General features: G+C 43.7%; 1 protein-coding gene across 7 annotated transcripts in view; it reads left to right on the top strand.

Moving 5' to 3' along the window:
* Positions 1-13,825, top strand: part of LOC148655552 (rho GTPase-activating protein 21-like) — a 105,225-nt gene that overhangs the window by 29,821 nt on the left and 61,579 nt on the right. For 2 of the 7 annotated variants that reach the window (XM_088642170.1, XM_088642168.1), the window contains exon 1: positions 12,874-13,304. The exons of 3 other annotated variants lie outside the window; for them this stretch is intronic. In XM_088642170.1, coding sequence (XP_088498296.1) covers positions 13,119-13,304 — 186 coding nt within the window. In that variant the 5' untranslated portion in view covers positions 12,874-13,118. Of the gene's footprint in view, positions 1-12,873; positions 13,305-13,825 lie in introns of those variants that run through there. 2 more of the 7 variants (XM_088642176.1, XM_088642169.1) reach the window with 1 other exon arrangement.

Here is a 13,825-nt window from a genome sequence, read left to right as displayed (position 1 = left end):
CCCTCGTATCTTCGGGAAATGAAGACGAGCTCGTTGGCTCACAGGCTGCCTCCATGAGAGAGGCTGTGCAGGACAGCTCATCTGTCACTCACTAATTTAAATTATGTCAGTAAAATGTTTTTTTTGGAGTGTAGTGTTACTGCCTCTGCATACTCCTTTTTTCAAAGAAATATTTAAGACGCCTGACTTGCCGATTACTTGAAGACCAGCTGTATGCATCTTTAGATGTTTGGTGCTGTACATGAATATTAATTTCAATTATGAACTCAGTATTAGTATTTGTGTTTCAGTATTATACACAGTTGAACATGTTTTTTTACGAATAAATGCTTTCTTTGCAGCATGTTATGGTCTAGAATAGAAATACCAATGCTGCACTTAGAAACTGAAAACTGCATCTTTTTTTATAAAACTGACTGGAAACGGAAATGACAATTTAAACACCTGCACATCCCTTGTTTTACAATATAGCAATGTCCAATAGTTCGTTAAAAAGTTCCACAAAATGCCTGCCCACAGTTTAATGTTGGCACTGTGCAGTGCCTTGAGTATGTCTTCATTTGGGGGGGGGGGAGGCTGAAACGACGGCTTCGGGACCTCGTCTTTGCGGGTTGGCACACACCGCTGCCACAGGCCGGGCCACCCTGGCCTGTACCGGCGCTCAGTGGGCTGGGGTCTCTTCTGAAAGCGCTGTCGATTGGAAGTACAGTGGGCAGCGGAACAGAACCTCGACCTGCAGGGTCTCGTGCCCCTTCGCACCCTGCCGGCAGCACCCGGGGGTCCGGGCTGTGCTGCGCTCCTTCCCTTCTTGACTGGCCCCGTCGCTGTCCCGGGCCTGGCTGATGTCCCGGCCCCTCAGAAAGCTTGGCTTGGAGTGGCGGCGCCCGAGCACCGGGAGAGCCCCTGCAGGAGCACGCAGTCCCCAGTGGCCCCAGCCTTTTCGGTCCACGCCACAAAACTGCACAGTAAGAACTTGAGTCCTGCAAGATTGTTTTTCAGAGAAGTGAGATCTCCCCCCCCCCCCCCATCTTGAATCTTGGGCCAGCTGTGTGGGGTTATAACCCCTAAGTAGTGGGCTGCTAGTGTGGTGTAACATGTTTTAAAATCCCAATGACATAAGGGCCATTTTGCCTTAAAATTGTGCTTCATAGTTTTCTGTGTAATTATGTGTGCTTGTTTATAAAGATGGCTCTTCTATCCATTTTCCTGTGTGTATCCCTCTAGCTTCATGATGACAGTATCTGGAGTTTCGGGTTACCTATTTCTGCTGATAAAAGAACTGCCTGTTTCTAGTTCTTTAGCCACTGATGATTTTCTGTTCAAACAATCACAGTAACCTCAGTTCCAGTCCAAATAACGAAGCAAAGGTTTTAGTGATTCAGTCAGCTGTGCAACTAGGCTAAAGGTATAGGCTGACTCAGAATTACACTGAATTTTCTTTTTATGGCTAGATTCCTGGTTACACAAACTGGGGTTTCTGACATCAGTACAGGTCCTCCATACCTTGACCCTAAGTATTTTTAGAACAATAGTTTTCCTTTGCATGTTGTAAAACAATGATGGCTTCAACCACACGTGGCTGTAGTGCTGTAATTTTCTAAACGAATTAGGATGCAGGCAGTACTGACTGTAAAAGTACCCTTAGGTGCCAGAAGCTCTAAGAAAGCTGTAAAATACAATCGGAAATTGCAGCAATTTCCTGATCTGTGAAATTGGAGAATTCAGTTGTAGAAAGGTGAAATTAGCTTTTAAGACATGTTTGAAGTTTTATTGACAATTGTTTTCACACTAAAAACACTGATGTTTCTGTGGCATGGTAAGAGTTATAACTGTTGTTTAACGCTGCTTTTATGACTTAATAAAATTCCATTAATGTACAACTAGAGACAGCATTCCTTTAAGCCATGTTAATGTAGAGGCTGACATTAGTCAGATTTTCTCCACCCTTCATAAACGATTACTAACTTTGTGCTTTTAGTGAAGAAGCAGCCGACATGACAGGCTATTGATGACTTAAAATATGGAGCCCTAAGCAAATTGACTAGGACTACTGCCAGATCCCTGCTAAGCAGTGTTATATCTTCAAATGTAAAGGAGAGACTCTTTTAAGCTAAATAAACTGAGTATGAAGTTGAACACATCACCCCAATTATAAATATCATTTACCTATTTTGATATGATCTTAGTGTTATTCTTTTTTTAGTAAAAAAAGATAAATGTCGCATTGGTTTATACTATAAGGTTGGGTTTGATGCTGGCAGTTCACAATTATGAAACTGTGGAAGCAAGACCAAGGTGTGCACAGGTAGCCATGAATTCAGCTAGATCCATCTGGGTAGTCAGAGTACATTGATCAGAATGGCACACCCATTGGCACAGAACAGAGGATCTCTCTTGTTTTATGCCTATAGGCGGAATTATGTCAGGTGTTCCCCAGAACGAATGTGCAGTCCTGTTTATTACATGGGAGGTTTCATTAGTATTATCAATGCCACATCTGCCACCCATGTCACAGTTGACCATGCAGTGCACCAGAATTTCAGCCAGCAGTTTACTTCATGGTTACATTTATATTTCCGTAAAGTATTCACCCTTTCAGATTTTCTGAATATTTGCATATTGTATATTTGTACCGCTGAACGTGATCAGATTCCCGTGCGTCCTAGTGCTATATAAAGGGAGTTTGAGTGAACAGAACGCCAAAGTTAAGTACTTGTTTTGTTTCACAAGCAAAGTCCTCCGACATCTGCGTTCATGTGTGAAAAAGTTAACACTCCTCTATTTCAGTTAAAGAGAACTGCAGCCACTTATGTGAATACTTTATTATCTGTACAGCCCTGCTCTGTACAGAGCTCGCAAACATTGGCTCTTATCATAGTGAAGTGCTCACCACACAGAATCTATGCCCCTCTGAAAAGATATTCCTCAAATCTTGGCCTTCCTTTATGTATCACTAGGGCCCATGTGAAGCTCTGATAATATTGTGGCGATTATTAAAAAAGAATCTGAAAACCTGAAAGGGTGTGAATACTTTTTCGGAGAACCGAGTGGCTCCGTTTTATGACTGTATGTTTTCCATATGCAAGACATTTTTTGCAGTTCCCGATTCTGATGTTGGCTGTTAGATGCTTAGAAGAATTACTTTGTACCATAGGTGAGGTCCTTTATATGCTGTAGTTGGGATTCTTGGTTCTTTACCTCTTTTTATGTTTGATATTTTTTGTCTGTTTTGACCATTGTTGATGCTGTTGTGGATCGATAAGCATAGTAATTATTGTATTGCTTGCAAAATGGTGTCCAAACCTTCCCTGGGTATGGGCAACTTAACCCGCAGGCTGTCTTAATGTTTAATGTTTTAATGTTTCTTTATCAGCCCTATACAATTTCTTGCATTAGGAATTTGTCTTTTCGCATGCCCCAGCTTTTCTCCATGGAGACATGGAGACACAGACAGGGAGAGAAGCTGGAGGTCAGAGCGCAGGGTCTGCCATTGTATGGTGTCCCTGGAGCAGTTTGGGTTAAGGGCCTTGCTCAGGGGCCCAACGGAGTAGGATTCCTCTGCTGGCCGCTGGATTTGAACCGGCAACCTTCCAGTCACAGGCGCAGATCCTGAGCCACAGAGCTACTGCTCCGCCCTCTTGAGCTCAAGCCACCGTCTTGAGCTGGTTCGTTAGCCAGCTTTGGAAAAGCAGCGTTGCCGTTGTATACCCCAAACCTAGTTAGATTGTCCGTATTTGCTTTTAAAACAGCTGGCTTAGGAATTCAGAGCACAAAGAAATCCATCGGCAGTCAACAGTGAAGTGTCAATAAGGTGGTCCTCGGGGCCATGTGATCTGTGACTTGTATAACATATGGAGCTTCCTGGAAAACGCCCAGGAGCTGAAATATCTCTTTAAAAACAGCCTTCAACTCCATTTCATATAAACCGTGATGCCTGGGCTCTGAACCCCAAGCCGAAATGGATGGACTGGCAAACCCCCGTTTCATGCATGTGATCATTTTGTGAACCCCACATTATCAGAGCATCTCAAATTACTGACAGAAAGGTTCACAGTTGCTAAAGGATGTAAAACGTGGAAGTCTGCCCTGACAACAACAACCCTTGTGAGGATAAAGATAAGAGATATGATCACTTTTTTGGCCATATACAATTTCTTGCCTTAGGAATGGTCTCTTTGCATACCCCAGCTTGCTCTCCATGAGACACACAGACAGGGAGAAGCTTGGGGTCAGAGCGCAGGGTCGGCCATTTATACGGCGCCCCTGGAGCTGTTGGGGTTAAGGGCCTTGCTCAGGAGCCCAACAGAGTCTGATTCCTCTGCTGGCTGTGGGATTTGAACAGGCAACCTTCCAGCCAAAGGCACAGATCCTTAGCCACAGAGCCACCTCTCTGCCCCAAATACCTAAAGGGTATACACTTCGGAGTAAACCGTGGTCTTCTGGGTGATCCTTCCTGCACCATACAAAGACTACAGGTGTTAACCTGCCTTTACTGCACTGACAGGAAAAGGAGAAGGCTTCAGCCTTTTCAACTACTCAAAACCCTTTTTATGGCCAAGATCTGCACTGACACAACAGTACCAGTCAGCTCAGGGCACGGATATACAGATAAATTCAAGAGCATTTAAACTGAACCGAAAAGGGGGAAGTTAAAGATTGGCCAACAGACCTGTGAAGTTAAATATAATATCAAGGATATAGAGGCTTTAGCACTATACTGCATATCAAAGCACATTCAGGCACAACAATTTGACCTTGGTGATTCACAAGCTTTATGCATTCAAAGGAATGCTGCAGAAATCTGAGTCCGATATCTGTTAACATACTGAAACTGGGGATGTGTGCACTGAAAGAAGTGGTTGTCGAGGGAGATCTTAATTTTCCTTACGTGAACTGTGCAAAACCAATAGGAAGGTTGGTGGCTGATGTTCAGATTGTTAATTTGATTAACGATTTAATTTGTCAGAGATGTACTGTAGATGTAATTTCTATGTTAATCTACTACTTTTTAAACGAGTGCAAAGAATAGAACTATTTGCCAACTGTGATCATAATATAGCATGTTTTGAAAAATAATTTGTGCAGATCTTAGGTTTACACTTTCAGGAAAGCAGACAAATACTGTTTAAGAGCAATAGGATGAGAGGATGAATACTGAATTTACATTGTTAGGAAATGGCTGGCAAGAGGTTAAAGATTTGTCTAGAACACAAAATAAGTACTGTACATCCCATTGGTTAATCTTATCAAAATCAAAGTATTAAGTGAAGTTTATAAGGAGAAAGCAAACCTCATAAAACATTTAAAAATAACCATGTTCAAGTTAAGGAAAACCAATATAGTGAACTGGAAATACAGGTTAAAAGATGTTAAATAGCAACAGTAAGAAAAAGAATTTTGGCCTCGTTTGCACTGTAAGAATCTTTTCACTACAGCACTGTAGAAATGTACAGTTGCTGTCACCACAGTGCAAAAAGTACACTGCTTTTCTGGAATCAGTCCAGAGAGGAATCAACAGCTTCATTCCTGGCCTCAATGGAATGCTACACGTTGTCAGCTTATAACAGTTAAAGCTTTTTATTGCTAATCGGAGAAGGAGATTTAAGCCATGTACAGGTGCAAGATCTCAAATAGTCTTATCTGAACTAGAACTTCAGAATATCCATATTTAGATGTTATCAAATATTGTGTTTTAATAATGTAAACTAGTTTTGATTTCTTCATGTACCAATACCACAATAGTGCGTTAAGATTGTTTGTAACATTGATTTTCCAAACATTGAAACTGAGAGGGGAATATGGGACTGGCCTTCCCACCAAACAGGACTTCGGAAACAGACGTGAATTGTTGTGGTAACAATGTTCTGTTGAAAGATTTCCTGAAACACTTGTATTGGCTAACATCAAGAACTGGGCCCTCCTAAAGGAATGGGGAACTGGAGGTGGGTTGGTTTCGGAAGGCATTGGCAAAACCCTTTTCGATCAGAGTGGGAACGCAGGTGGATGAAGGCTGTGTTTAGGTTTTTTTTTTGTCCTTAAATGTCGGGGCATGCTGTCATTCATACAATGTCCTGCAAAAGTGAAGTGACTACCTCCAAACACTGTTACGTTGTCAATTTTTCCTCACCAATTTTCAGCGTTGGGCGTCCGCTTTCTGCCTACACATCTCCTTTGCCTGCGGTCCCGAGTCGGATCCGCACTGCGTTCTCTCGATGCCGAGTGTGCAACAGGCGTGCTGGCTCCGTTAATTGGTGCCCCATAAGAGGACCGCCGCCCCGTTCGGGATGTAGCTCCGCCTCGTACCCCGTCTGCCCGCCAGCCTCCTCGGGGTGAAGCGCACGCGCGCGGAATGGAGAAACATCCAGTCTATTTCAGGATCACGCCATAATGCCAGCATACAGCCAAGCAGGAAAAAAATGACCTGAATTCTTAAATGCAGCTTAAAATACATCGTGACTGTGATTAGGGTACAACTGTCTGAAGATGAGGAATTTGTTTCGTGCTGTCATCACACCACAGCTTGTCAGGGTCAGGCACGCCACCGGCATGCTCAGCCACTCCCCTCTCTGTAGCACAGGAACGCGTTGGGGGATTCTTTACAGATATTCTGGCTCTTATGAAACATATGCACACCCCTATTATTATTCAAGTGGAATGTTTCATAATGTAGAAGGAAACTCCTCCTAATATTCCAAAGAATTCCAAGTAGGAGCCTGGTTACGTGATCTTAACCAGACTTATAGACTTTGCATACACTTATTTCTGTGAAAGTGTTGTAGATTTAGATTTCTGAAAATTCAAACCTGGTGTGGCCAGTTACAGATGAGAGATTCACGTTCTTACATCGCCCATACAGTGCATCGAATGTCAAAGAAAGCTTTGATCCCAGCTGTACGGTTGACACAAGGTGAAGCGATGCAAGTTGTAATCGCATTCTGCAGTGCACGAGGTCCGAGTTGTGAAGGTGGTGACACTGCTCTTGCATGAGGAGGAAGAATGTTTTTCTTGACTGAGGAATTACTACAGTGTCTCATTGAATTTTAATATTTAATCTCTTACCAAGGTTTTTTAAGGGGGTAATTTAGGTTTATTTGTAAAGCCGGAAAACTAGCACATATTAATCTGGGTATATAAATCCTTACTCTTCATCAGTCACATCGTTCGAAAGTATCGGTTGGAGTTCCGTGCCCCCGATCCCATGCCTTGTGTATGATTGGCCCTGCTGTCTGCGGGTGGCCGTGGTGGTGTTGCCTGGGCCCTTCGGCAGGCGATGTGGAAATAAGAGTGGAGGTTCTATTGCAGCACTGCTGAGTGTCCTGTTTTAATCACATTGCTGAGCTTCGCGTTTTGAAGGGAACCTACAACATTGCTTTCCAGCATGAAGCACCAGTCATTTTTTGAAAATACCTTTTTTCACCCCTGCAGGACTTTACACCCTTAAAAGTATGCGCAAGACGGCTAGCTAGCTCGTAAAACACCAATCCTCAGATTTCTTTTTATTCACTTCTATTTAGTTCTGCTGGTTTTTGCACTAAGCTTCCAAGGGTTTCAGTTAAATCACAATGAAAAGCCTTTCTCTGACTTTTTTTTTTAATTGTGTAGAGAAGGTCCAGTACTATAAACTGATACTTGGTGTCATTTTACTAAAAGACAAAATTTGGCCGATGCAGCTCATAATAAACTTATTGTATGCTGTAGTTCTTTCCATTTGGAGTTTAAAATGTCCAAATGTTAATAATGAACTCCTAATGGGGTGTTCTCACATCCTGCAGTAAATTTTTGAAATGATGTCATACACGCAACACTGGACTGTGCAAGATGGCTCACAAATGTCAAATGTTTTCGCGTTCAGGGAACGTTTGGTTAAAAACAAAAACGGCTGACCAGCAGCTAGGCTGTGCTGTTGACAGGGTTTCTCCTGGAGATCCTGTGGCCACAAGGGCCTTCAGAGCAGACTGCTGCCAGACCTTGCTAATGGCCTTTGGTCCACTATGCATTGCTTGGTACTGATGAATTGGACTTAGATGTAAACTGCTTAGGCTTTTCACATGCCTTTTTTAAACAGGCCTTATGATCGTAGAAATGTGTTTTCCACATATTTTCCTTCCATATGTTCCAGCTTTTATAACTGGAGCATTTCGTTCTGTAATCTCTACAAACCTTCCTGGTATGTGGTTTTTATTTCCTGTGTGGAGCCAGTTATTTTTTTCTTGCACTTTGAATAAAGACCGTACATCCGTATCGGAGGTCCGGAATGCTTTGCATATTCAGCTGTGTAACAAATCTCACCGCTCAGAAGTTTGAAAAGGTTACAGTAACCTTTCTGTGATGTTTTGCCGAAAAATAAAATATACAAACTTATACTACCTTCCTTCGTGAACTGAATGTGAAAGGTTTCTTCATCATCCTTTAGTGAAGTGACACTGAAAATGAACTTTGAAGGTTAAGGCGGTGACCTGTGAGCAAAGAGGACTTTTGGAGCCGAAGAGGTCAAATACGTTTTTGGAAAAGTACAGTAACAGCTGTTTTCTCGACCCTCACGAAAGAGAAATGTTGCGATTTCTCAGGATATTTGCTCAGATGAGCAGAATATACTTTGCCAGCAATTTCTTGTGATTAAACGCAGGAAAGTTGCTTGCGAACAAAGGTGCTGCCGCCGCATGCCATGAATGAAACGCCTGGTGTTTACTTTCAGTTCGGTGTAAGCAAATCAGCCGTCTTGCAAAGTGAAGGTACCAAGGAGTTTACAGAGGCCCTCTCAGACTTCACAATTTTCAGAGTGTGTGATGTAGAAATGGTAGATGGACTGCTACAGAATGTTAGTATTTAAAGATGACATATTGGATAGTTAATAGAGAGCACATGCCGAGATGCTGTATATTTCTGTTAAAGACGACGAATGGTGCATATGTGAGTAGCACGGTATAGAGTTTTATTTCCTCTGCTGGGGCAAGAAACGTGATCAGCTCTTCAAAAGGGAATTTAAAACTTGGAAAGCAGCAGTCATTTGCAGATCCTTATGATGCCTTTTAGGCTAATTAATGGCTGTTTACAGGACACATTTCCATAAATGGCTTGGTAAAAACCGGTCTTGGGTATCCACTAGTTAACACTGAAAGTCAGGCCCCGTGAGTTCACTTGTTTGTTTTGGCTCAAGTGGTGTTAAGTAAGAAGCCGAACAAAAATAAACAAATCTCCTCATTTCTCAGTGGCAAGCATACGGATGAGACGAGTCCAAGATTTTCATGTACACAACACGTTTTAGGTTTACTATAGAGCAATGTGCATTGCACACACCGGGCAAGAGCCGTCGGAGCATGCTTGCCGCCCTTGCTGGAAACGCACTGGCCTGTGACGGGGCGGCTGGTGAGCCTTGAGCTCGGGGTCACTTAGTCAATTGCGTTCAGAGCTCCTGCCATCAGTCCGCTGATGGGATTCGCTCCCTCACCTCTCGGAGCGAAGAGGGCTGTTGGTGCGGTCTGGTTTAATCTGTCACTCTCCGCCTTTTTAATCAGGCAGTATGAAAGCTCAGGGCATAAAGGGAAAAGGTTGCACTGGGTTGCATGTGCACAAGCCAGCCTAACCATATAGATTGGGGAGAGACGTTCAGCACTCTGAATTGAGTGGGGAGAAAATAACAAGGCACAGAGGTGTCTGCTGTTGGGTTCTAGTGCGCAGTACGTCTAATACGGACGTTGGAAGAATTAAGTACTGTATTGCTGTGGCATTGTATACTACTGGGCCCTTATTAAACTAAGACCATTCAAAATAGAGTATTGGTTGGTCAGTGAATGATTGGGAACTGTCTTCTGCCTCACAAGTATTGTTAATTCTTAAAAGAAGGGTAGTCTGTAATTTTAATTACCAATGCAGTTCTATTTTTTTTTATTATAGAAGAGTTTCTTTATTGGGTGTATTTCAGATTTGCTGCTTGTACAATAGTCATTAACAGGACTTTCCAGGGCAATGACATTTTTCAGATGTTATGAATATTCAGCGTGGATGTAATCCCAGAAGGCTTCATACACGAAGAGCGGAAGAGCTAAAGGCGCAGATGTTTGTAAAATGATCCTCGTGTGTGCCGGCCGGGGGGTAGCCTGCAGACAGGAGCCCCGTCAGCCCTGCCATCTCCCCATCTGCTCCCTGGGGCTCACTGGGTGAGGCCAGGAGACGGCTTCAATTTCCACAGCCCCGTCTGCTGCGGCCTCCTTTGTTTAAGATAAGAAATACATTATAACACGCTGGCACTTCATTTGCTGTTTTTTTTTTTTTTTTGGGGGGGGGGAGGCTTCCCTGAATTCATTTTGACGACGTGACTCGTGCAGCACCTCAGCAGGTCTCTCGGGGGGAGGGGTGGGGGCTTCTGCAAGGGGGGCTGGAGTGAAGCATGGCGACTGCAGCCCTAATGCAGGGCGTTGCTCAGTGTCCGTGGCCTGTCAGGAGTGTACGGCGATGTCGGTTAGTTGTCAGATACTTAGGGCCGTGGTTCTTAACCTGGGGTGCACACCCCCTGGGGGTGTAAGAAGCCCTTTCTGGGGGTGCGAATCAGGCCAGATTTTGTTTTTGGGTCAAGTAAATCAGACACAGGTTAAGCGCAGGCGTTTGTGTGCAACTGCTTTGTTTCAGCAAACCTCTGTATTTTGTGGTCAACGTAAAAGTGAAGATTTTTTGCGTTCTTAATTTTCTTAATTCTTAATAATAAAGAGCTGATAAGTGGCGCGAGAGCATGTTTTGACAACCAAAGCGGTGCAGGCAGCAGTGGAGGTTGAGAGCTACATTAGGGTTTTCAAATACACCTCAGCTTTATCATAATTGTGCAATGGTGCTGAACCTGAACCTGGTCAGATTTGATGTCTTATTCTCTTCGTCTTGCATGCGTGCGTGCTGCAGTACATTTATATGCTTGAACGGTTCATTGCATATTGGAGTGTCACAGTGACTCGGTAACATGGACAGTGTGACAAACCGGACCACTTCAGTGTTGTGTAGAGGGAGTGAGCTTGTTCCAGAATGACTGACATTGTCCTAAAAAAAAACAAAACATACACTGAACAAAAGATCTTCTGCTGGATTCAGACCATTCACAACCCGGTCACTCCTGTTCAGATGTCAGTAGATAATGCTCACTATTTAAAGGGGAACTGCACCAATATTTTTATATTTCAGGGTCATAAAGAATTCAGAGTTGAGTACATTTCCAACCACTATGAAAGTAAAATATACACAGGAATGTGTAAAATCTCCAATTTGCATGACAAAACTGACAGAATTTCCAGGGATGCACAACGCCATGTTCTGCGATTCAGAACAAATCGCAAAAACGTCGGTTGAGGTGAAGCGGCCCTATGGCATTGTAAACAAGCAGGCTCGTGAACACATCTCTTTTAATCCAGTTTTGCGTTTGACTTGGAGACGGTTTTGGAGACAAATACTACTAACTCTGCGTGAAGATCACGTTGGAACATTTCTGCAGTGAAATGTCTGCTGCACAACCTGTACTTATTCACTCGTACATCTCAGTACGTTAGCCATTGCAGTGACTAGTGAGCAGGAAGGGCTGCCTCACATCGCAGTTCACTCTTGCCCGTGAAGACACCATACAGTACAGGCGACGATTCAGTGCTTTCACAGAGTTCATGATTTTGCGCTTAATTTGGAGTTTGTTAAATTCCGTTATTATTTTACTGAGATTTAAGAAACGGCCCGAGAAATTGGGACTGTAGTTCCCCCTTTAACCTTTTGTAGCAATAGTATAGTTTTATCAAGCAACCAAAATGTGTGTATGAGCCTCAACTTGTGATACCCTTAATGTTTGGTTTGGCTGCCCTTGAAGATATTCCGGAGATGATGGAATAGTTCACAGAATTACCCTACAGTAGGGGATTTAGAACTTGATTCCTGGAGGCCTAAATATTATGGTTTTTGATCCATCCAAGGTCTCTAACACAATTGATCTAATTACTTGATTAGCTGTATAAATATAATACAGTAACATAGACTTAAGGTACTTTTTATTGGTAACCATATCTTTTAAATATTCTTATCAACTTTAAAACTTTCTCCATTATACTTGTATCATTAGTATATAATTTAAGAAAACAAGTTCAAATAATTTTCAACTCAAATCTAATTCTCAAGGAGATTAATCTGAAAATAACCTTCTGCAATTTATTTTTTTCTGTTTCGTGTTTCTTGATCTGCAAAATTAGGCCTGAAATGTTTTAGCTAAATTTAAAAAGGTGGGCAAAGTTATTTCCACTAAAGCTATCCTGTGACTTTCAAGATTAAAGTATTTTGATACAGTGAACAGTGCTTAATGTTGAGGTGCATGCCCTCAGTCAAGATCATTTAAAAATCCAGTATTTGACATCCCTACAGAAGTAGCTCAGTTGATGTACTGGTCTTGGTTGACTGTTCAGCAACAGGACTGAAAAACTTAGACTAAGGTACCTGGGGGTTTGTTTACTGCAGTCCGCTGAAGAGAAGGAAGCACATTGTATCAAACTTTCATCTTGTCCAATGCTGAGAGAGAAGGGAGGAAAGACACCTCATACCCTCTTATCAAGTAGATGTCCTTTTTACGTAGTCAGATCATACAGGATCCCTCTCGTTCTCTGGTCTGCTTTACCAAAGCAGCAAAACAATCCGAAGTATTTCTCCCTCTGTCCCGGGTAGCACAGCCCTGCTGCCTTTGTCCCGGCGGTGCTAGAATGTGTGGCCTGTGGAATTTCTCGTGCATCCAACCTGTGTGTGTTAGAGATTGGGTGGGGTGCTCGGGGGCTGTAATGTGCAGGCTAGTGGCAGCTGCTTCTGTCTGAGAGGAGAGAGAGAGAGAGAGAGCAAGTGAGCAGGGAGCTGCCAAAGCTTACCCTTCCCCGTTCTTCAGCCGAGCCAGCAGGCTCGCGCACACTCCCGGACGTGTCTGGTGCGCTCGAGCACTGCGAGGCGGGTCAGTCCCGGGGAAGCACTGCCGGGCTGCAGCTCTGGCTCTGGACGCCCGCGGGCGAGAGGAGAGAGGTGGGGAGGCAGTCCTGCGCCGCTCCCTCTGCCCAGCCTGGTGTGCGTGGCCGCGGGAATGGGGCGTCGCCGGGGAGCCCCTCGGGAGTGAAGAGCCCGGGATGTGCGACCCCGATCCGGTGGAGCTGGGCTGCCAGTGGGCCCAGCTGGCCGGGTTAGACGGCCTCTGGTTCAAGCTCCTCGCTCGGGCGGGCTGCAGGGACGTGGAGCTGGGTCTCAAGTGCTGTGATGGGGTTTCCTGGGGAAGAATACTAGTGTCTTCTAAAAGGAACTGTGGCGATTACGGGGTAAGTGGTTTTTGGACGAGCTTCACTTCACAGTTCGCATCATCAGTCGTTTGTTACCTGTCCCTTTTTAAATGCTAGCTGCTATCTCATCTAGTATTATTTTCTTTCTAGCTCGTTCTGTTTAATGATATGCAGTGCTTTATTTTGCCAAAAGCAACTTGGGGAGAAAGTCCCTTAGTTTTCTGTTTAATAGGAGATTTAAATGCCATAAGTTTGTCTTGAGGTTAGTGCAGTTCTCATATCTGTGGGAAGTGGCAGGAAGAGGCTAGATTTAGAAGTGAATGTCACAGGCGGATTGGCTCAATTAACAGGTAAGCATTCTTACACAATGCTTCCTGGAGATAACCTCCGCACCTCGTGTCAGCCAATGTTATTTTCTGCTCGTTACGTAAGAGCTGTAGTGCTCTAGAGAGACGTGGCGGGGATGTGTTGAAGTCCTCTTACAGACAGCAGTCCTGTCAGCAGCCTGGTGTGCTTTAGGTTTCATTCTCCAACATTCAGAATCAGTCCCACAAGAGTAC

The sequence above is a fragment of the Lepisosteus platostomus genome, chromosome 8, assembly GCF_059453375.1.
Source record: "Lepisosteus platostomus isolate fLepPlt1 chromosome 8, fLepPlt1.hap1, whole genome shotgun sequence".
Classification (NCBI taxonomy): Eukaryota; Metazoa; Chordata; class Actinopteri; order Semionotiformes; family Lepisosteidae; genus Lepisosteus; species Lepisosteus platostomus.
Note: the sequence above shows the minus strand (reverse complement) of the source record. Positions and strands in the feature narration are given on the sequence as shown.